Genomic DNA, 24,150 nt, shown 5'->3' on the forward strand with positions numbered 1-24,150 from the left:
TCAAATGAATTATCAGATCACAAGAAACTATGCGACATTTTCCTCCAATTATATTCAAAATAATTTCTCATATTCCGAAAATTTCGTTGAAAAAAAAGGCACCATCTCCAATCTTATGAACAGGCAATTTACATTTCAGCTTGGACTCCTTATAGCCGCTCCCCATAAATTCCACTTCCCGAATTCGGCCGAGGGATCGCAGAAGATAAAAGAAATGGAAAATGAAAATAGAGATTTCAGGAAAGGGCTGAAGGGGTGTGGCAAAAGCAGCCTCTCTTTTTCTTCATCTTCATTTCCTCTTCCAGAGAGTTCAAAGATGCTGACACAGAAACCATAGAATGCAAGACGAGAGGGACTGGCGTGATTTGAATCTCAGCTCGAAGGTAAAGTCTGAGAGTTTGAAGTCACATTTTTTTAGAGCTTAAGAATTCCCGGTATTTCCGCATCTCCCATTATTTCGTTATTTCCATCATCTCCCTTTCAATACTGAATAAAATAGGAATAGTGCACCGCTATTTGTTCTTATATTGCCTGCGCGTCGTTATTTCTTGCACACAAAATTATCGTGTTCATACACTTCCTTCGCCATTGGCATTGTCATGAAATCGAGTTCTCCCCTCCTAGATGATGTACGCAGAAAGAAAAATGGTGCCAAATCTTTTGGACCTAGTTTTGTGGATGTTTCGCCTTTGGATTTACCTGGCAATCCATTAGTGGATAGCTCCTTGGGTACTCGTCAGCATCTTCACCTCGGCCTTGATTAAAATTCACGAAACTACCGAAGAAGATATGTGCACTCTGAGAATTCAGAGATACTCCTCCACTGTCGTTCTTCCGGGTCACTCATACTCGTCTTGTCTCGGTGTGCTGTTTTCCGGGCTCTTCTCTCCAATTTTTTTGTTGAAGAGGAAAAAAAAAACAACAGTTAGAAAGAGAGAAAAGGGGTTTGAGTCGGTTCTAGCTGTCTCTTTCACGTGTCACATCCACTCACACAGCTGCCAACCAGAAGAGAAGAGTCCATTCGCTGGATCCGCTTGCTCTATATACCCGGACGAACAAATGAGACAGGAGCAGCAGATGGAGAGGCTACGATGTCGAGATTATATGATGACACAGAAGTAACCATCGGTCTTGATTAATGGACTCTTCAAGGTGATCACTCATTCTCCCGTGTTATTCTCTAATGGTTTTTTGTGTCACTCGCGTCAATGGAAGACGGGGGAGAAGGAGTTTCTGAAGAGTTCTGGCATTGACAGTGTTTCATTTCGAGGAGAAATGTGTTAACAGGGTTTTCATACACTACTGTACACTTATGTACCCTCACTCTTGGTAATAAGCCAGAACAACTCATACTGTGCTTGTCGTACTAAGCCCGGGGAGGGCATACAGCCAAATATTCATGCATGACCTCTCGCATCGGGACAGCGAGGCCATTCTTTGGATTCTCAGTTTATGTCCAAATAGAATGGACTAACTTTTGTATATTTCTATGCAATTTTCTTGGTTCAATACCCCACGGTTTTCATTTTAGAAATTTTACTTTCAATTTTTTGATATAGAAAATTAATTGACAAGTAGGCAAAAAATCAATTCATTTTTCCGGTATGCAAGAAAATTCAAGGAAATAATAATATTCATCGAATTTATTTATGTATTTATGTCTTATTGGCTTATTTAACTGAATTTTTCTTTCGGTTTAGAATTCTTAGGAAATAATGGATGAGCAATCACAATTTTCATTTGAAATTACTGAATATAACGGAGTTGTGGAGTTGCGGAATTATGGAAAAGTGAGAAAAAAAAATAGTGTTCCCTGAATAATTCAAATAATATGGGAGACATCCCCCAATAAAACGAAATTTCGGAGTTTCATTTCCATTTTGCATTGCAGAAAATTAATTCTCCCTGCGTGAGGGAGAAATTTAATCAAAGTAGACGCAGAAGTTGGCAAACGTCCTTGTGCTCAAATATCCGAGAGCCACAACTCCTGATATGGTCAAATATCCTCAAGTATAAACGAAAGCTGCATATTCCGACAATTGCACTCTCGACGGAGTCTTTACGCTCGCTCTGAGCAAATAGTTGAAATGAGACTAAATCGAAATAGGCACTGTATCCGTGCATCTTGGTTATACCACGTGCCGGCGATTTTACGGTTGCTTGGCAACCTGAAGAGGTAAATCGTTGCTCTCGGTGGGGAGCCAGGAAAGGATTTGTGTTGGGTTGCACCCGGAAAATTCAAGTCATACATCGAACCTGGTGCAGAGCCCAGTGATACAGACTGGAAGAAAGACCGGAGAAATGTGGCTGGGGGATTTTCACCGAAAAAGTGGCTTCAAAGCAATGCCAAATACAACTCTACTTTTCCTCCTTCAGCTGTTTGCGTATCTTTGCTTGGGTATGTTTGCTCGTTTTCAATGAGACGCCCGGGTTACAGCTCCCAGAATTCCTAGCTGCAATGGAACTCCTCGGTAACCCGGATGTATATGAGAGGACAGGGTTGAAAAAAATATTTTTTACATCAGTGAATCCTTGACGGTTGTGCAGGACAGGATCTAGTACAGGGAATACCAGGAATTATATTTCGGAGAGTCATGTCAATGAATTTTTCCGCGGAAACGAGTCAGTTCAAGAGTTTAAACTTCTTTTTCGTAACCTATGATCTTTGTGGAGGAAATTTACTTTTTGTAAATTCTAATCTAAAATCTATTTTGGCGATAGATAAGGAAAGGAACGAATAAATAAAAGTCGCTTTCCTAACCCAGATATTTTAGATCAGGCCCCGGGAATACCCGTAAAAATTGAAAATTGTGAATTAATCCTCATTGAAATACTAAGTATTCAAGAGAAAATATAACAAATGTGACACTCTCACAATTGACGCACTCCTATTCATTTATATATATTTGAATAGAGCAATCTGGCAATTAATTGAGGACTGCAAATTTCAATAAATTTTCATTAATGCGCGGACACTGTCACAGCTGTATCAATACCACTGGGTAAATGATATAACTGACATTTTGATTGATTATGCCACATCAATAACTCGGCTTATGCTGTTGAAAAGTCGTAAACCCGTCACAAAAGCTCATCTGATAATGTTCAAATAATATTGATAACATGTACTCCTGTCACATATTTATTCACACTATTTGAAGTATGAATTTTCTCTTTACACACTCAAAAGAAAAACATTCAGCTAATTAAATGCATTAACACCGAATAACTCTGGTTGAGGCAATAATTCAAAGAGGATAGATATTTTTACCTTGGGATTTCAACGATTTAAATTCCAATTGGCTATTGTATCTTCACTTAGTGGATACGAATGATCTATTCTCTACTTTTTCTTAGTATTTTCGGTATTCGCGGGTGATTCTAAAAATATAAAAGTTCCCGGCGCTTATTTTTCTGTTTATATTGAAATCGAGGAAAATTTTTTACTCCAATTTTTTCATTTTCCGTTTGTTTTTTTCAACTCTGAAACTATCTCACGTGCTAAGATGATCTCATGCACACCATTAAAATTTCAAGATTAATGCTTGAGCCGTTTATTAATGCCTGAAATATTCGACGAGTGGTATGAAAGAGCACTTTCAGAGCGGATGTTGGGGGTATAAAAAAGACCATTCAACGTATTAAATTCTACCGTATTTCTTTCAATGAGGAAAATGTTACTTCGAAAACTGAATTCGTGTGTTTGATAATTTATGGAAATTCGCAAAGTTATGTCATATATCATAAATTTATAATCAACAGCATAATAATTATTATTATTTCTATGAATATTTTATCATTTTTATCACACTCATCTCATTCAGTCTTATCCAAGTAAAAGGGATAAAAAATATCACATCGGAGATATCACCTTCTCAATCAGCAGCAGAATTTTTTTAATTCTAAAAGTTACCGAAGTACATGGAGATGATATAATTGTGGAGATTTCTTTGAAAGAAAATGCATGACAGAGAAGTTAATTCGGAAAAGTTCATCTTTGAATCGAAAACTACTTTATTTTCACTGGTTAAATGAACATCTCATGGGAATCTACTGACGTAATTTTTTTCTATAAGTGATAGAGATTTTTAAATTAGAAAAGTTATCGAGTGATATGCTGCTGCGATGTAAAGTTTTGTACACGAAATTACGGAGAATATCCTTTGAAGTAGATTCCTGGAATGAAGGTGATATTATCAACATGCCGCGGTGATTAGAAATTTCGGAAAAAATAATCCCCAACAGCAATGAGATTGCCATGGATTTAATTTGCTTCTAGTATTGAACCCCCGATCGAAATATGTGCGGAGGAAATTTAAAAAATGCAACATAGGATTATGAGAAAAAAAAAGGGAAAAAGGTAAACGATATGGGGACTTCCTCACCGGACGATAAGCCGTTTGAAATACGAACGAGCAGAGGTATTTTCGCCGGGACAATATTTTCATACTCCGACGAGTCGATAAAACGTGCCGCAATACTTTCAGTAATTAACTGTCGTGAAAAAAATGATTAAAAAAGAAGTATTGAGGGGGAAAATGAAAAGAGAGTATTGAGAGAGTGGAGAAAAAAAAAAGAAAGAAAAACAAGTCTGCGGAAATGTTGAGAACAAAACGAATGAAAAGTGGAAAAAGTTGAGTGGCTTCCCCCTGGCGCATAGAAAGATGAGATGGACAGGGGGTGCGTAGAGCAGATGGAAAATGCAGTAATGGGCCGCGGCTGGCATGATGAAAACTACGGTGGAATGGATTAATTATCTCCTCACCTCGCCTTCATTTTCTGTGACTTTTTCATTACTGTTGAATCATAATTTTGTCATTACAAACGGAATCGTTTCTTTTGCTTCCGGCAAAATGAAATTGTTGAATTGTAATTTGAATTTTAATTGTAGCTTCACATCAGGACGCTCTTTATATTTTCAAATACAGAATATCAGTTTTTCAAAACGACATTGTTGGAATTGAAAGTTGAGATGAGTACTCATTCAAGCAGAGGAGAAGAGACAGAGTTCAGCATCAGAATCGGAATGTTAATATAAATTTTGCTCATTCTATCTCATCGTAATATCATCCTCAATTCTGAATATGGCATGCAGCAAAGGAGACGATCTTATCGAAGTAAGAAGGATAAAAAATCTGACATCAGAGGTGCATCTTTTCCAATGGGTGATATTTTTCAATGAGAAAAGTTAGCCAAGTCCATTGGGACGATATAAAGTTTCTTATGCGAATCGTGAAGAATATGATTGAGTGAAGGAAAAATGAAAGCGCATCTCGAGATTAATATTGACAAAAATCAGTAATTTGATAATTCAAAACATTTAACCAAAATCAAACAGAATATTCGTATTCCGTGAACTTAGCCTTTTGAAGTTTCTCTCAAAGGCAATGAACAAGTGATCGATATTCCCGGTTATAACGTCAATCAGGGGATTGGAAAGAACTTTGAAGGATTCGTTGAAAGGTCTTGCAAACATGAAAGTTCAACAAAACCGCGGCTGCCGCGATCCTATCGATTCTATTTCTCAATTCATGAGGAAGATCAACATTCCCTTAAAGACAACAACATCACTACAACTCCAACACAGTGAATCGAAATTAACCGAAGACGCTAGACGGTGGTGTAAACACATTTGAGAATCAATGAAGATGAAGGTGAAAGACAGGGTGAACGATGGCTTCAACTACTATAGCTGTATTTAGCTTGTTAAATAGTGGCGTCGACTCAAACAATGGTATCCTAGGGCAATGTGACCAAGCCCGCTGCTACAGAGACTACAACTCGGTCGTTTAATTGTATAGTATTTGCTCATTGTAATTATCCAACCTGTGTGAATGTCTTACCAGCATGTAACTCCTGACAGTATCTCTATATCTATCGCATAGACCTACCCCCAGGCGCCAGCCTCGTTCTGACCTTCTAATTGCGAACAAATATACTAGCTTCCTCGGTGAGAATTATCCTGTATTATAAACGCGGCTGCATGCATCTAGAAGTCTGACTATTTGTGTGGCAAACTTTTGCGGATTATGCGTGAATAATAGCATGCATAGTATACCGTAATATGAAGACAAATTTACAGCGTTTGTTGTGAATCACATAACAGATTAAACTGTTGGATAATTATTCTTGAAATTTCCAGTTGAAAAAATGAGTGATGTGGCGTTTTTTAGAATTTTTCATTGGTAAATCCGTAAATTGTTTGAATATTCTGATAATTTCTTTGAATTTCCAATTATTGCAAATTCAGTTGTTCGTTAAATTCATTCCGTGTTGAATTATCACGAACATTTTTCGTGATATGAACACGAACTATTTAAAATCAGTAAATAATGTCATAATCAAGAGAGCAGTAATTTTTTGTCCGCTTGAAGACAAAGAGTGAGAGTGAGGACTTGATCTATTGCTGAAATTTCCGAAAATTAACTAAAAGACCGCAGAACGAAAAAAGGCCAGACAGGGAGGTCGCTGCAGGGCACTCGATTTAATTACACGTTTCCTCCGGGGAAAACGACACATTTTTCCCTCCCCAAGTGCCCCCACCCGTTTCCCCCCCTTTCTGGTCAATTACTCACCGATTGTGGTGAGTACAGTGAGGGAGTAGAGAAATGCCTTGGCGAAATTCCACTCATACTCCGGCAATTTACGCTCACTAGTCGGTCCATCTGTATTGGCATCGCTGTACGTAACAGTCTGCTGATTCATTATATTCTCGGTTATTTTTTTCACAAGCCTATCTTGAAATCTGGCAATCTCCTGCTCAGCAAGACGCGTCCAATTTTCACGATAGAGGATATTGAGGTGTTCCGTAATCTCCCAGATACTCTCCACTGTTTGTTCCCGAGCGTCTCGATTCACCTAGAAATGAAAAAAAAAAAAAAAACGGTACATACAATTGCAGTATATAAGGATTTGAGAACAAAACGTTTTAGAGAGCCTTTCGATCGTCAGCACCGTTTGTACTCGATAACCGGAAATAATTGCCAGGATTGCACCGGGATGGGGGAATGAAGGGAAAGGGCCAATTCGCTTAAAGCACTCTGTTCCGGAAACTTGGGGGAAATGGGCGAGACCTACGAAAGCGATGAGAGGAGACTATCACGATTTGCGATAAGTTGAGGCTGAAGAGATAGTACTGCAGAACTGGTAACTATAAATCACCTTTTAGTGGCTGTCTTTGAATTATTTATTTCGCGTGGATCTATGGGAGTAGTGAGAAGGTTATCGAGCCAGTGGAAAATAATCGAAGAAGTGCAGATGGGTGATTGAGAAATAGAGAGAATTTTACAATGGATTGACGGTGAGAAATTTACTTATTTGGTTTTAACTCGATCCCTGTAAAAGATTGCCTCTAAAAGCTGGTCTGAATGAATTGCAGTGGTAAGTATTAAAAGGTTTCCATGTGATATGAACTAATTTTTATCTATCATTTGAGTTTGGTTGAAATATATTAATGAATAATTATTATCCTGTGTTTAATTAATAGCTTGGTCCTCGTGATATACATCAATGAAAAATGACGTACAATTTACACAATATTTCTCTTGCACGTCACGACGACACGTGTGAAAATAACTGGTAACCAATAAAAATAATAGAGAAAAGTACCGCAGGAGAAAAAAAAATTAATTTCTTTGGAGTTGTATTATTTGTGGCCGTATCTCCGCCGAATTTGCGGATACGATGCTTGTCTTTTGTTCCGGGTCAGAAGGACGGGGTTTTATTACTTGGTGATATTTTTGTTTCTCTTCTTTAGTGTTATTTTTATTGGTTTGTTGTATCGGTTTTTTATTGTGAAGACAAGAAAGCCGGTAGTGACTGGTATCAAGAAGATTTAATCTAGAATGTTCCAGCAAGTAGATGAATGCATTGGTGTAAACTTACCTTGTTCAGCCATGCGGTGTTGTTGTAATGAATCGGTTGGTTGTTGTTGGCAATAGTAGTTGCAAGAGTTTTCTGGTGAAGAGCACCATCGGCGCCTCCCTCAATCGCCAGGAAGATGAAGCTCCCAAGGAGCGTGTACGCCACAAGAAGAGCACAGATCCCGAGATTTATCATAAATCCCTTGAGAAATGAGTGATGGCTAGCTTTATCCGGAACTCCACCGAAGCACAGACACCTGATCTGCCTGGTCTGCGCTTTAGAAGGTGCATTTGCCCTCTTCAGGGACGAGGTGTTGCCGTTGTTAGCGGCCTTCAAGCCCTCATACGCCCTGTAATGCCGATCCTTCTCCATCTTTTCCAAACCACAATATTCCCTCTCTCCTATATCCTCTCACCGATATAACACCCACACGCAACACCTCTATCTCCGTTAAACTTCACTCCTAGCATCCGGTGTCGAAGACTATGACGACAGTGGAAATCCGAGAAAGCGATAGCCAGCATTTATCGCACCAGAAGTCAAACGTTTGTCAAGGAGAGGCACAACGGAATGTGCAGAGGAGGATGATGTGAGGGTAGGGGAAAGAGGTCACACCCCCAGACTCACTCCAATCTCTGATCTCCGTTAGGAGCTTGCTGACCCGACGACGCCATTACCATAAATATTGTCATGTTTCACCGGCGATTCACCCTCTCGAGAGCATACCAATCCGCCATATTTGCTATCCACACTCGGCACGGACTACCCCCTGGGGGATAATAATTTCGTTTTATTTCAATCTACACTGGCTACGATTACCATGGAAATGGTCTGGTGTCTCCTCTAGGTAAATCTCTCCTTCTCGGAAAGATGATCGAGTTGGTTTATTGCATCACTTGCCAATTGCCACTCGAAATATAGCAATTTGGTGTGCTGAATCGATCGGTTAATTGCGGAAGGGACGAATAGCAAATCGTGATTAAACGTAAATCGCGATACTTTGTCACCGGACGAACAGCCTTGCACACCACGCTACGATCCACGGTGAATAATTCATTCCGCTTTTCCCACTTGTGGAAATGGTGTGTGCAATGCGTGTGTGCAACACTCCAGGGGGTGACTGTGGACGGTGACTGATGATGTTTCGTGGCTCACGTGAAACCGGTAATCGTTGCGATTATATCATTTGCACACGAAAAATTATCATGACATATTTATTCTCATTGCTGTGTCGTCAATTTCACTAGTGCTCGTTATGGCTGTCCATGTGATGCTCGTGGTAGTGGTCATTTCTGGGTGCATGATCACTTGTGAAAAGTACCAGAGAGTGGTGAGCTTGAGTACATAGCCGAGTTTTTCACGCTATCATGGCGATTGGAGGATCATTAGCACCTGGTGATAAAGCCCCATGGAATTGAATACTAGTAGGGAGTATAGGGAGTTTGTGCTCTCCGAGTTCGCTCAACCTCGGCAATCGTCTGTTATGAATATTTTTTCATCGAGTGGTCCTATGAGGGACCTTCTTCAGGCACTCTAACATATCCTCACTGTCCCGTCACCAGTTTGATGATATCCCAGGGGTTTATCCAATCTTCTGCAAATCACGAGATACGGGGCTTTTTGTTCCTATACTCTCTTTTTTATTCGCCTGGTGGTTTTATGTCTCAGCCAACCCAAGACGCCACTCCGGAATTGTCGATTCCACCAGGTGACGGCGCTCCTTAATCTGGAAGAAAGACGAGAAAGAAAAATTCAGTTAGGTGTCGGCGGTTTTAACTCGTTATCTTCGTTATCTTCTACCTATTTCCTATTTCTCACGAGGCGTCGGCATTGCGTAAACTTTTTGGCATTGGAAATAGTCTTTGAAATTATGGATAAGTATCAGTTTTTACTTGTGATATTGAACTTTTCGCCCGGGGAATTAGCATTTTTAATCTCAGGTATTTGTAGTTGGATTTATAGTTTGGGAAGGATTTGAACTTCCAACGGAGGAAGAATAACTCGGGATATTACCGGGATTCAATTAATCTTAACAGAGTCGAGGAGATTATACCAATCTACGGAAGTGAGGAGATGATAATTTCTATGGAAATGAGGAAGATGCAATTTCTGAAATTACTCGAGGATTAATTATATGAAGGACAGATATCCGCTGGAGACGTTTGAGGGACAGTAAAAAAGTCATGAGAATAACATCAAGTTTGGAGTTTTATGTCTGGGAAATTCTGAGCGTACAGCGAATGATTACTCTGGTTGAAAGTGACTTATGTGCTTTCCCATTTTGATAGTCCAACTTGGACTACGTTGGGATAACGGTTGATGGTGATTCGAAGTAGCACGACAACGTTGAGGGACAGTGACTGATTGGTTCGAGGTTCAAGGGGAAATCGTGTGGAAAACTTTCCAATCTCGAGATCAGTCTCATTGTTTTCGCTTCACCGCGCGTGCTACTTGAAGGATGCATGCAGAAAAAATTTACGGGATATCAAAAAATTTCATTTGAATGATGCTGACAATTGTAAATAATGTTGAGAAAAACGGAAAAAATTTCCAGAGGAAATTTATCTCCTCCAAATCGGGAAATATATATATTTCAGGGTGCCCTAGTTGCTGCAGGCCCCCCTATAGATTATCCTAAGAATCATGAGCAATACGATTTTCCCAATTTATTGACATGATCGCGAGGGAAATTTATGGAAAGAATTTCATTCGTTACTGTTGCTAAATTCAAACGTGACGGATTTCATATCAATATTAGTCTGTCAACGTCAGCAGAATAATTGTACAAACAGAGCGAGAACATCCTGACGGAGGGTTGTACCATTGACAATCCCGGAATCCATATATGCATGACCACGAGGGTAGCTTGAAGAATACGTCAGAAAGAACGAATATATGTTTGCACATGCCTTCCGGATAGTGGATACCGACAGAGAGTCTGTCGGGCTTCCACAGTCGTTAACTCGCGCAGCTGAAGGCCTTTGCACATCCGCCGGAAGTTACAAGATCTAGTCTGGAGGATATTTAAATCGACATCTCAAAGGCGTACATAGGATTTTCCGAATACACGGCTGACTCCGGAAGTTAAGTCGTCATCGTCCTTGTACTGCTGGAGAACGATTTAAATTTCAGGGACATTTTAACGGTAATTTTCAGGGGAGACAATTTTAAGTCAATTTGCCTGAAAAAGTTTTCGAGTTTCAACGAAGCTCCGAGCATTTTAACAGAGGGACGTCCATAATTCGCAGTTGCCTTCAATTTAACGTAGAAATTGATGAATTAATGGAGATAGCGCAACTTGTTATTAATTACTATTTGGATGGAAGTGTAGTTTTCTTCAGAGAATTAATTTTAGATTTGTGTAGTTGATATAATTTTGACTCTAGGACATATTCACCTCGAAATACCAAAACCGCGAGTCATGTAGTATCGGTGAATATTTACGCAAATGGCTTCGTTTTAAAATGGTTTCAGATAAGAACACCTCAATTTTACCATTTTTTTTTACAGATAAAACATTGAAAAACCGTTTGTTTAGTTTGACTATTTACTAAGAATTATTCAAATTCGGTAAAACAGATAAAAACGTGAATAATTCGACGTAGAAGAAATATTTCTACGAATTTGGGTGAGAAGTTTTTGCCTGGAATATTTATCTAACCGATATATATCTAAAGCAATATTTGACGAAGGTGTTTCACAGCGCAATTGAATTTTTTAAGGCTGCGAGATATAAAATGACGCGCGTCTCAAAACAATTTTATGGACTAAATGTAATTAACCAATGGATGATTAAATTCGACAACTACTTCCATCAGGTTGTGACAAAATCCACACAGTGGGGAGATAATAAAACTATATAAATTCAGGTGTTGAAACCACACATGGTATTAAGGTTCCAGCTGTACGTAGGAATAAATTGATACAAATTCACCAATATGAAAACATTCATTCTTCTTTGCGCTGTCCTACTATCCGTAAGTTCAACTATAATTTCAACATTTCTCTGAACACTGTTATAAATTTCTTTAATTTCCATAAAACCGATTGCATCCAAATCCCCACTGTATATTGTGCAACGAACAGATATGAAGTTCATCTGAATTCCTAGTAGCTTCAGAATTTAGAAGAGCAATTACTTGAATTATCAATATTTTCACGGATTTTCAGTGTATTTTTCCATATTTTAATGCTTTCTTTCAACAGATAAATCAGACGCTGATATCGTACGATAATTATTGTAATATTAGTTTCAGGAAATTGTTTCTGAGGAAAATGATGATGAATACGATAACAAACGTTCTCGCGTCACTTCGGGAATCCGCGATTTGTACGACCTTGCGCAAAATTCGAGGGATTATGCGATCCGTATGAATGATGACTTTGGTGAAATCATAAAGGATGCAGATTCAAGCTATAGTTTACGAAAATATGAGTATATTCGAGAAAAGGTATTTGTCATTGTGTAATTTGATAAATCAGCACTCCAGTGGATTTCCAATAATGAATTTAATCACCATTTCAGTATTTAGCTGAAAAATCAAAATTCCAAGATAAAACAGGATACGCTGATTGTTTGAAATATATTAAATCAGTCCTTACAAACAATGACAGACGTTTCTATCAATTGATCGATACTCAACACGCCGTTATAAAGCTCTGGGCGATAGCTTTGGAGGATTTTGACAAATGCAACACGGAAAATAATAATTTTTCCAACTGGACACAGAGTGCCAACGATTGTGATCTCTTGCGCAAGGAAAATAACTTAACGACTGCCAACAATTGTATAAACAACGTAAGTATTTGTTCAATTATTATGTATTCTGCATAATAATTCTGTGATGAAATCTCCTTGGAAATAGTCGTCTTCACCGAAATTATATACTCAATTTTTATTTTAATTGTTACATTCTTTATTCATTTTTTTATTGAGATGTTCTCGTTTTTCAGGTCAACGAAGGAATTGAGTCGTACAAGTCGTATGTTGAAGAATTATTTTATAATGCAACTGAACTTCTAAAAACAAGGAAAACCGAGGCCCAGCAGCAGCTGCTCGAGTTACTTCAAGGGGAACTCGACCCAAAATTGAATGATGATGAAAGTCTGGACGCAGGACTGAGAGTAAGTAACAGATAAATGAAAGAGAATTGTCAAATAATTTCAATACATTTCCACATTGCAGCAATTCTGTTCGAAGAAGTCAGAGGAATCCCAGTCTTAAGCTACATTAATAATTAATAAAGCTTAAGCTTTATTATGAGATTATCTAAACAATAGGAAGAATATGAAAATAAACTTTTAATTATTGTATTAACGAATTTTGCGGTTCCACGTGAATAATACAAATGAGTGATTACTCAAAAAATATCGAATTAATTCGATTACGCTTTCCATTAAAAGAATATATTCTGCAGACTTTGTATTATATTGCAGGAGATTATTCAGTCAGTCATTGTTACAATGATTAATGGACAATAACCATAATAATAATAAAGAGGAGCTTTTTTATTTTATCAGTCGAATCACGTTTCACGCGTTCATGACTTGCCCGTTCAAATACGATATCAGGTATATAATGGACGCAATTAAATCATTATATTTGAAAATAACTTGTTCTCAATGCCTGAGTGAGAATTATATTGATTCCAAAAATTGATTATTCTCAAAAAAGCGTTTGGGTCAATTAATGAAGTAAAAAATGATCTTGAATCTCTCCGGCTCGGACTTGATTCAGATCGTCGATCCGATCTGAAATAAACTGATTTCCGAAATGACTCAGGTGGACTCAAATCAAAGGGATTATTTCTTGGTGAGTATTTACATGTGTGTGAATCGGCTTTAGTCGTTGAATTTTATCCCACCAGTTATCGAGAGCGGTGTCAAATCAATTTTTCAATTTTCTCACCAAGAAGATCAAGAGTATAAGATTGGCTGGGTAATGTACGAGAATTGATCGTGAAGAGTTAAATATTCAATTGACAGGTAGCGACTGTTAAATTGATATACACGGAAAAAAAAATACTGAAAAAATTCGTGAAAATTACTGTTGGAAACATAAACGCGGGACGAATAGCGAAATCGGAAAAAAATGAATTGCACAGGTAGGAAAATTTACGCATTAGTCCGGTACCATTTACTCTGGCATGTCAGGCATTATTATGTCGATCGTTACTACACACCCTGTCGATGAGTCAACATGGCTGCCGAGGGTTCGTCTTTACAACCGTATAAAAAGTATGATTCTAGTACGTAAAATTTACGTGAAATTGATGAGTTTAGATAAAAATAACTGAAATCATTCGTCAGCATACGATTACATGGATAATCACGTACTATATCCTGTATTTTTCTATTATAATACTATTGGGGCTTTTCTGTATTAAAATGGTAAGTACTTCTTAGTAAGCATATATGTATAGGTACAGTCGAGGGGTCGACAATTCCGAATTACCGGCGTCATATATTAGCATTGATAACCCAAGGTGAACCTCGGAGGGAATCTTCGAAGATAACCTACGAGGGGAGAATCGAAGACTTGTCGATTTCGATAAGACGGGGGAAAAGAGTTCATCGTCTTGATGCTTTCACAAGATGCAGATAGAAGAGCAAATAAGAGCGGGGGCTGGTGGAAAGCGGTGGTGAATGAAAATGCAATTTTTCCGGTCGACGATTTACCTCAAACATCTCACTTTTTTTTGCCAACCTCTTCGTACTCCCGACATTCAGCGAGTTTTAAATTCGTATCAATTGTTGGGATTCTACTCCGTGGACAGATGTTTATTCAATTCTGTTTGTCGCACTACTGAGATGTTTGCCTATTCCATTTGTCGTTGGATTGCTACGTGAAGTTGAATTTCGTTGGGGAACGAGAAATCATCTTCAGGAAGTGCGATTGAAGGTAACTTCACGAAGAGAAAAATTGAAAACGATGGTTTTCAACTCAACTCGTTTACAGTAGACTGATTATATAATCGCGTGCATGGGGCTATAGGGAAAATTAATTTGGATAATATAACATAACATTGGCTACACTTTTGTCTCTCCATTTCGTCCGATCATTCCCAATTTTTCATTCAGATTTTCCCTCTGCGTTCAACAATATATTCTCTCCAGCTATCTTCGAGCGCTGACCCCTATTTCCTATAACTTTCAAGTAGATATGCCCAAGGGAGGAAAATTCTCCTGAAGCCCAGGATCAGCTGAAATTCCATACAAGGAACTTCATACTCGCTCGAGTCCCTTTATAAAACTATTCAACATTCGATATGATATCCATACTTTACATTTGTAAGGTCCCCAGCATTTTATCATTGATAGGTGCAGCCGTGATTTTCATCGTAAGACACCTCAGTCCTTTCAATTGCACAACTTTGTTGTCGGTAAGTGCTGAGTCTTAAGTACGTGGGATTATTTCCGGTTGACCGTATAATGTCTACGGGAAATAATTAGCCCTGTTACCATACACATGTGCACTTGATGAATCACTAGGGGTTATGGATCTTCGTCCCGTACACTCATTAGCTCAACATGGCACTTGTCCCCACATGCTCAACTTCCATAGTAATTCGCCAACAATAACGATATATTCGCTGATTTCTGCTCGGTCGGATTAACTTGAGCGACTCAAACTTTTCATTCTTCAAATTTCACATGAAATCATTGTAGGGTTTCTTTGGTGACGAATGTTCTTATGGCCTTTGCGGCTAGTCTTTAATCTCTTGGAGATATTGATAGAGTTCAGAGGTTATTCTCCCTCGTGCGATTTTAATAAAAAATAGTGATTAGAGTTCATTAATTGTGTTTTAATTAATTTAACTATCCTATTTCCAATAAAATGGAAGAAAATAAATCTAGTAACTCAGTAACTTCTCAAGTTGATTACCGAAAAAAGTACGAAATTGTTACGTAATTTTTATTGAATTTTCTGGTGGAGCAGGAATTTTCATGGGGAGATGATGGAAAAGTTTGGATGGCAGAGAAAATTCCATGCAGAGACAGTTAATTTTAGAGTGATTTAAACGCAACCACTGGATTACAATCCCCATCCGTAATTGGACTTGAGTTTGTATATCGAGAATTCAAATGGTTTGAAAACAGCATGTGCATATGCAAAACAGTACCAGCCAGGCAAGGCAAAACAGTCTAATCCACCGGTGAAACTGAATCTCTCAGAATAGATTATTCGATGGTGTAAAATAATCGAATGATCGATGATCGAGACCCAAAAACGAGATAACCTTCTTCACCCATTAATTCTGAATTTCAAATACTTCCTCGAATGGATTATCGTTTTATAGTATGCCCATCATGTTAATGCATAATATCGTGCAATTTTAATTCATGCCATCAGGGGTGGGGTCATCCTGTTCAATAACTCATTTGTCCTTTGAGCGTGTGACGGCCGTCGGATTTTCGCGGAAAACGTGACAAAGAGTGGAGAGCGTTAATGCCTCACTATGATGAATTGCGCTGTTAATAATGAATTCAAAGGGAAAATGTTCTCACCATGAAATTACATTTCGCTCACTTAACCTTAGTGAGATGGTGGGGCGATATACAGTGGGTGGAAGACCCTTAACATCTACCAGCTCAAGTCAGATAGATTTTTTAACGCTGACTCTGCATCCTCCTCCCATTCAATTTGCTAAATTCCATTCGATTGGTAAAAAAATACATCGAGGGAGGTGCCATGATCATTATAAATCAGTATTAGACGCCATTGAAATTCATACTCTTTATCGTATGAACGCGCACGGAGCGAAGAAAAGTATTTCAACAGTAGAAAAACACTTTGAACTTCGAACAATTGAATTTTTATTAATTCCGCTATTCTTTATTTAAAGGGATCGTACAAATCATGAATTTTAGTGGTGAAATGGTAAAGTGAGATAAAATTAGCGTGAGATAAAAAAACACGTGGAATGATTTATTATTAATTATTATTAATTTTCTTATTTGGCGCAATTGAATGGATTTTCTATTTGAAAAGTTTATTCTATTCGGTCCTACGGTTTTCTCAAACCGTAGCCAGCACTTGGATTATCCCCGACAATTCAATAATTGCATTCCACCTGATATTCCACATTCTCCCACGGAGTTATCATTTCCACTTATCTTCTCTGGCATACAATTCCTCAGATACTTTCTCCAATCGAGCTCCGAATTTTCGAAATGCTCCAGCGAACTTTAGCACCACTCGTCTTTCATGAACTAGTACAGTGAAAACATGAGAGAATGATGCGTCTAAAGTATTTGGCCGATTCCTCGACACAGCCATACGGAAAACTTTTTTATTTCATCTATCTCGAGTTTCCTCAATTCACGATACCTCACGTTCCCCTATTTCTCACATTCTTCAGCTCGTTGGTAGGAAAACCATTGGCGTGTGAAGAATAGAAATAAAAAGCACTGGAAAATACACTCTTTTAGCCACAATATAGGAGATCATCCCAAGGAGTACATACACACTAGTAACTTTCAGAGACATTCGCACAAACGACTCTCTTTCCCGAGTTATAACTGATATACTTTTCGAGAAGAAAATTCCGCTCAGCCAATACCTGCGCCCTAAAAAATAACTCATTATAATCAATTTAAAATTGTTACACGATTCTTTTTTCACTCTAACCAATTCAAATTAATTAATACAAAAAACAAAATTATTTCGCTTTTTCTTAATATTTACCCCTGGGTGCAATACGTTTGTGGAAGATTTGTTTTTGTCATTACAGTAGCTGTTATTTTTTCATTGTTTATTGTATTTCATGTGTCTGAGCAACTATATACTATATTTGCGCTAGGAGAGGGACTCTCATTGAGCAATTTTTTTTTTTACTTCTGATTCAGTTTATCCGTTCGTTTTGTTTACGGTATTATTTGCTGTGATTTGACTTTTGAACTGGTGATTATTATTATTATTATTATTATTATTCGAGATATATTATCTGAAAGTATTCAAGAATACAGAGACTACTAGAAAGATTGAATATTTGTGTTGAGGAATTAGCCCAGTAGTCTGGGAGATGACAGTCGTTAATGAGCCGTTCAACGTATAATTTTATATTAATTATTGTTTAGAGGAATAACCGGTAGAACCATTTCGAAAATATTTTTGAACAAGGAAAGCACAGAATTAAGTCTTCTTCTCAGTATATTGCACTGTATTCGAAGGTACGTGGCTCTCCATTACTGCAGTCCCATCTGTTATTCCCCGTGTCTTGATGAAATCTTGGAAATTTCTTCATCTAATACTTCCCCTTCAGTGATTCTCAATTTTTTCGCTTCCGCTACTATCTAAATACATTACCGGCTGATAAATCGAATCAACCCACTCCGCATTCATTCCCTCCCATTCAGGAAAAATCAATGAATGATGAGAGATTCATTCTGAAAAATCAGGGAAGTGTACGAGCGAGTGAAAGAGGAAAGTTAATTCAATCCGGAAGGTTTCTCACCACTTCACCCCTTCATCCCTCGGTTTCCACCCTCTTTCCACCCTCTTCCATCCCCTGACCCCCCGACAAGTGCTAAATCAATTTTAATAACCTGGAAAAGTTACGCTGTCAAGCACGATAATATATTTCATGGGGACTTTAATCAAGATCGGTTCAACGATAGCCGGACGATAACGGTGAACTTGTCGTAAAAGTGGATTCAACAGTTCTTTGATGTAATCGATAATTGATTAATCCGGAATATTCATTTTCAACGGTCCGATATCATGTTATCTCCATCTTGCAATGAATCCCGACGATTAACTGGATGGAGTTAATTATCAGATATCGAGTGAGTTTTATGGTTTTCGAGCTGGGTTACAATGAAATTATTTGCGAAACGAATTGGGGAATGGAGGGATTCTAGACAGAATGCAAATCATTGACAGCTACGAAATGACAAATTAATGGTGCAGACGATTTGTACGGACACTGATTAATTGCTATTTACTTGCAAATTTCGCATGCAGTTGCGCGAATGGTCGAGCCGGACAGCAATTGTGGACTGTCGCTATTCGGAATGGATGCAGAACGGTATTTCAGGGATTGTTTGTCATGCCATGGTGACTGCATTAACGCACTGCACTGAGTATATTGCATTCTCCATAAACAATCAAGCTTTTTAATTCGACTAGAACGTACGCCGCGTGATTTTTTAGTCGCCCGTTTGCAGCAGTTGAGAAAATTACTGGGAATTATTGAAATTTGAGTCATTATCCTTAATGGACGGCATTTTTATGAGCTATTCAGAGCTTTAAAAGCTATTATTTTTAATTAAAATTAAAGTCAAACTCTTATGATTTAAAATTCCAATGACTCTGTCACTGCAATTTCAAGAAATTTTCAACAGTAATGAATGAAATCGAGGAGAATTATTGCCCCACAAATCTCAAATTCCATAAAGTAAATCTCTGGAGATATAACTCTATGTTTGTGTGTATTGCCCGTGAAAATAATACATTTTCATGTTATTTTGTTTCATGCGCCAGTCTGCATCTTAAATCGTTAAACGTTCTCTTAAAACGTGGGGGATGCCGTGGCATTCCCGATGGAAACGAGTTTAGAATAAACTTCGTGCACCTCTGGGAAAACATGACGACAGTGTTGAGCCAGGTCGAAGCGTGAGATACTTGCCAAATTCTCTCATTATACGTAATGAATCAGAAATCATAATGAGGAGAGCAAATGGTTATCCAACTACGTATGGATCCTATTCCAATAGCACCCTGGGGATATGGGAAGCCACTAAAATGGGGAGAGATGTTGCAATCTGGGGAATTCTACCTTTCGTTTCGATCTTATATCATTTTTTTTTACAAATTGAGGCGTATTTATTCCTCCTGTCAACATCCACCAAATTATTATTATTTATTATTATTTACTAAAAGAATTAGAATTTCATGGGCATCCAATTCTGACACGAAAAAAAAAAACAATGGTAATTGAAACGAACAATAGAACAAAATTCCGTCTTTATACAAATTACTCGATAAAATCCAGTGAAGTTGTGATATGATGGAGATTTTCAAGAAATGATACGGGAAATGTTTTCCATTGTATGTTTCGGAATATATCAGATTATTTTCAAGAGCTTTTGATCAATCCGCGGATTTGTTACCTACATTGATATAATATAAAATTGCGGTTGAGATTAGCAGTGTAAATATTGGAAATTTATAATAACTGACGTAATTGCCATAATTTCGCGAGAAAATGAATGGCACATCTGAATTTTTTGTTCTATGATAACTAACCGATAACGAGAATTATGTTGAACCTGTTTCTCTCTTCATTATCACGGAATTCCTATAACGCAATCATAATACACGAACGGTGTAATATGGGTTTACGGATAATTATAACAAAGATACCATTATCGGAATATTTGAATAAAGCGGATTGAACAAGTTTAATAATAACTTCATGAATTGCGTTCTCATAAAAAATGTAATGACTATTTACTGGGTAAAGGGTAACATCTCATAAATGTGATAAATTATTAATGACCTTTCTCACGGTTTCAATGCCACTGCCGTAATACTGATAAAGCAGGTCTGCAATGAAATATCTCCATTCAAGTTTACGATAATAATACGTACGACGAGTCCCCCCACAACCCAGAGGTCGTATATCCACAAATAACAACAGTCCGCGGCTGTCGGGTTTAATCCTGATTTCGGGGGTCCATAAATAATGTCCATTTCTATTCCAATCAGTGAGAGGCACTTTACCAAATTGATATTGGATTTTTTCGTGCGGATGTTTTTTTATTTTCAGTTAAACCGGAAGGTTTCATGGATTATTCGAAAAAGGCTGGTTCACTTTGTCGATGGATTCACCGATTAAATGTAAAAGTGGCAGAATATGTTCAAGGATTGGGGTCGAAAAAAAATTGACATGAGAATGGGTCCAGCTAATCGCCAGATTCTGATTCCCCTCTGGATTTCAACATCAAATTGCACTCGTGGAAATCAATTTCGGGGAACGCATTACTACAATTCAGCGAATGCAAATTTTCATTCATGACAATTGTGTTACGATGAAATAGTGCAGAAGGGTTTCATATGACATTAAGAGGTACAAATTAATGCGGAATACTTGGGTATGTAAAATAGCTGGAGCTGGTTGTGGTTGGGGAGCTGTTGAGTGTATCAGCCTTATTTTCTTGTGCCCTCTGTGTGGTCACGTCCGGCGTCGTTTGTAGAATTTCTAACGAGACCGGAGAGAATGCAAGCACAAACGAGAGATTTTTTATCCCCTTTTCGTTGTCTGTTCAGGTCCTCTGATCTGCTGTATATTATATGCGGAGTGAATGAACTACTCTGGATCTGGATCTGCGTGGAATGACGAGGGAAAATGTGAGAATTGAAATTCGTTGGGCGAGTGCCGGGGAGAAAAATCGAATTGGATTATTCTCTCCGGGCTCGAGGGACAAACTGAATTTCAAAGAGAATTTCAAATGTTATTTCGAGTTATAGCCTGATCTTCATGATTCTCGGTGAATTTTTCAGAATTTGAAACAAAAAACCCAAACGGAATGACAATCTCGAGAATTCTTTGAATTCCCCATCAATTCAAGAACTTTCCGAATTTTTTATTTTATTGTAATTGTTGCACAATAGTTGATGGAAAATTCACCGGGTGCGATAATTGTTTTGAATTTCATGGGATTATTTTTGTTTAAAATTGTGATATAGTGCGATATACATTCTCGATGAGTATTCGATGGATCAGAATTTAATATACGCAGTATCGTATGATTCGAGAATTTCCTGATAATCTGGGAGGGTCATTACTACTCGTATTACTCTGAAAACAAAGAGGCAAAAGTTTGTGCGGAGATCCTCGGTATAGTTATCAGGCTCCAATAACTCTTAAGAGGATTCAATTCACTCGAGGGTTTATATCTAGAAACCTGTAGCTTCCCGTGAGTGCTACATGTGACAGAGGAAATTGTACAGCCACCATTTCCCACCCTCGTTGACACGGATATTTGAGTATCTGAGCGGAATTAATTGGGGGAAGACAGTTTGTAATACCCCAGAGTGAATCGTCCTCTCTGTTATGCCACCGTTATTCAATCGGTGAAAGATTAAAGATCACAGAAAACTCCACTAAGAATTATGAGAAAAGGAACGTAATAATTAGACTTCGAATTGTAAGTCGCCAGCGAAGTGAAGTTCAATGAAAATTAAGAGTAATAAATGTAGCAAGTAAAATTATCTAAGAATTTTGTACTCGTTTCGTTTGATGAAGTTGAGAAATTGCTGAACGTTTCAGATTTATTTTCTTCCATCCCTATGAAACCGCCGGTAAACCATTCCTTCTTCCGGATTACGTGAATTATACCGTAATTATTATGGAATACTTCTCTCGGTGCATTAAATTCAATTGAGTGACTCTCAGGAGAATTACTCGGCGACTGTCCACGAAATTTCCATTTCTTTTCGAAAGCGTACGGTGTCTTCTCCCGAGGATAAGTAAGATTATTAGAGAATGAGTGGAAAGATTGCATTCCACTGATGAGATGAAAGGAAAATAAGGAGTCGAAAGAGCTAAGAAAAGTCTGGGAATGATTTTTGTTTAATCAGAACTCGTTTCTGTCTGCCAGAATGAAGATTTACTCAATCTTTCTTCTTCAACTTAGATTACCTCATTAATTAATAAGATAATCAATTAAAGAAGATCTTGGGGTTTTGGCTAGAGGAATTTTACTGACCAAATCGCCATTCGTGCGGTTATTTGTTAATGTCATTAAACAAATTGATTATTCTCGATTGTGGAATTTATAAAATTAAATATTTCCGACAATTTCCGGACATTTTATATATATTTTATACATTCGGAATAAAAATTACTTGACATCACAACACAGGGACAACAAAGGGAAAAGTGGAAATGTTACTCGAGGAATTTCAGCTCTGAAATAATTTCCCTTAATTAATAATAATTCATGGACAAGTGAAAAATTGCTCCTCAGGATTCTAATGGAGTCGATATGATTGATTGACCGGGACCGTGTGACATTACAAAAATATTGGGGAAAAATATAGGGGAAATCGGGCGGTACGCCGATGGCCAATCTCTCCAACTTTTTCATGGAAAACTGTCATGGTTTTAGCTATGGGAACAATATACGATTTTGCAGGTCCGCATTGAAAGCTCACGCAAGTGGTGGCTTTCAGAATGCGACAGTTCGGGAGCGAATGTAAATTTCAAACTGCCGTGACAATTGCAGACCAGTGTTTCATTGCAAAACTCAACATTGAATTAATTATCTCAAGAGTATATAAATATAATTAATTTTTTACTCTAAAAGTACTCAATATGACCACAAAATGTTCCCATATCATCCCAGAATCACAGGAATAATAAATCTAATTAAAAATAATAAATTGAAATCAATAAATTGAATTATTATTGCTCGTAATTAATATTATCATTAACATTTATATTGCCGGAATCGGTTATGATAATCGCATGATATTTCCACACATTTTTATTGTGAGAGTCAGGGGCGAGTACTATTTTTCACATATGCATAACAGCATCATTTTTACATGTGTACGTTTTACAAATAAATTATTGGAATTTGTTGAGTGACTTACACCGAATTTTCGTTTTATTCCAATTTTTCGGTCGGAAATTTCATTACTTGGTTTTTCACACGGATAATATCTATATGTGAATTTTGCTGAGTGAGCTTCGGGGTTGAATACATCGTGCCAATTATTGTTGAAAAAATGATGTTTTGTCTCAGGAGGTCGGGATGAATTAATTCTAGTGGTTTACCCATTGTTTTGCAATAACTAATGGCTCCTGCCGGCGTTCATTGAGGACCTCGAGGAAGTGGCAATGGGTGGTAAGAGGGTAAAAGCGTCAGTTTGTCTGACAACCGGTAATTGGTCTGAGGGGCTATCCAAAGTCAAATTGAATTTTCCATCTCACCACCGCAAGCCGTACATTTAATACCGACCTGGTGTAATTGCATACTAGTATAACAACATGAATTGCCTGAGCCGCAAGCCTCTTCGGTAAAGGATCTCGTCTCATACTCAACCGCAGACGCGTGAACCACATGCGGAATGCGAAATAATTTTCCCTCCGGTTTCACGATCGAATGAACATCGCTCGGATACCAAAGTCATGAACTTCCATAGTCGAGGCGATCGATAGAATACCACCCTCCGTCCTCGATAAATACGAATATTATATGATACATAATGTTGCGGATTTATCGGAAAATTGTTCACCAACTCATTGGCACAAACTAATTTTCACTGATTGAGTT

At 37.8% G+C, this 24,150-nt stretch overlaps 1 protein-coding gene across 3 annotated transcripts in view; it reads right to left on the reverse strand.

Annotated features, from left to right (window-relative positions):
- LOC105264779 (TWiK family of potassium channels protein 9-like) overlaps positions 1–24,150 on the reverse strand; it is a 143,767-nt gene that overhangs the window by 28,500 nt on the left and 91,117 nt on the right. For all 3 annotated transcript variants that reach the window (XM_011301891.1, XM_011301890.1, XM_011301892.1), the window contains 2 exons: positions 7,885–9,589; positions 6,576–6,858 (listed from right to left, as the gene is read on the reverse strand). In XM_011301891.1, coding sequence (XP_011300193.1) covers positions 6,576–6,858; positions 7,885–8,235 — 634 coding nt within the window. In that variant the 5' untranslated portion in view covers positions 8,236–9,589. The remainder of the gene's footprint in view (positions 1–6,575; positions 6,859–7,884; positions 9,590–24,150) is intronic.

The sequence above is a fragment of the Fopius arisanus genome, unplaced genomic scaffold (genome assembly GCF_000806365.1).
Source record: "Fopius arisanus strain USDA-PBARC FA_bdor unplaced genomic scaffold, ASM80636v1 scaffold00025, whole genome shotgun sequence".
NCBI lineage: Eukaryota > Metazoa > Arthropoda > Insecta > Hymenoptera > Braconidae > Fopius > Fopius arisanus.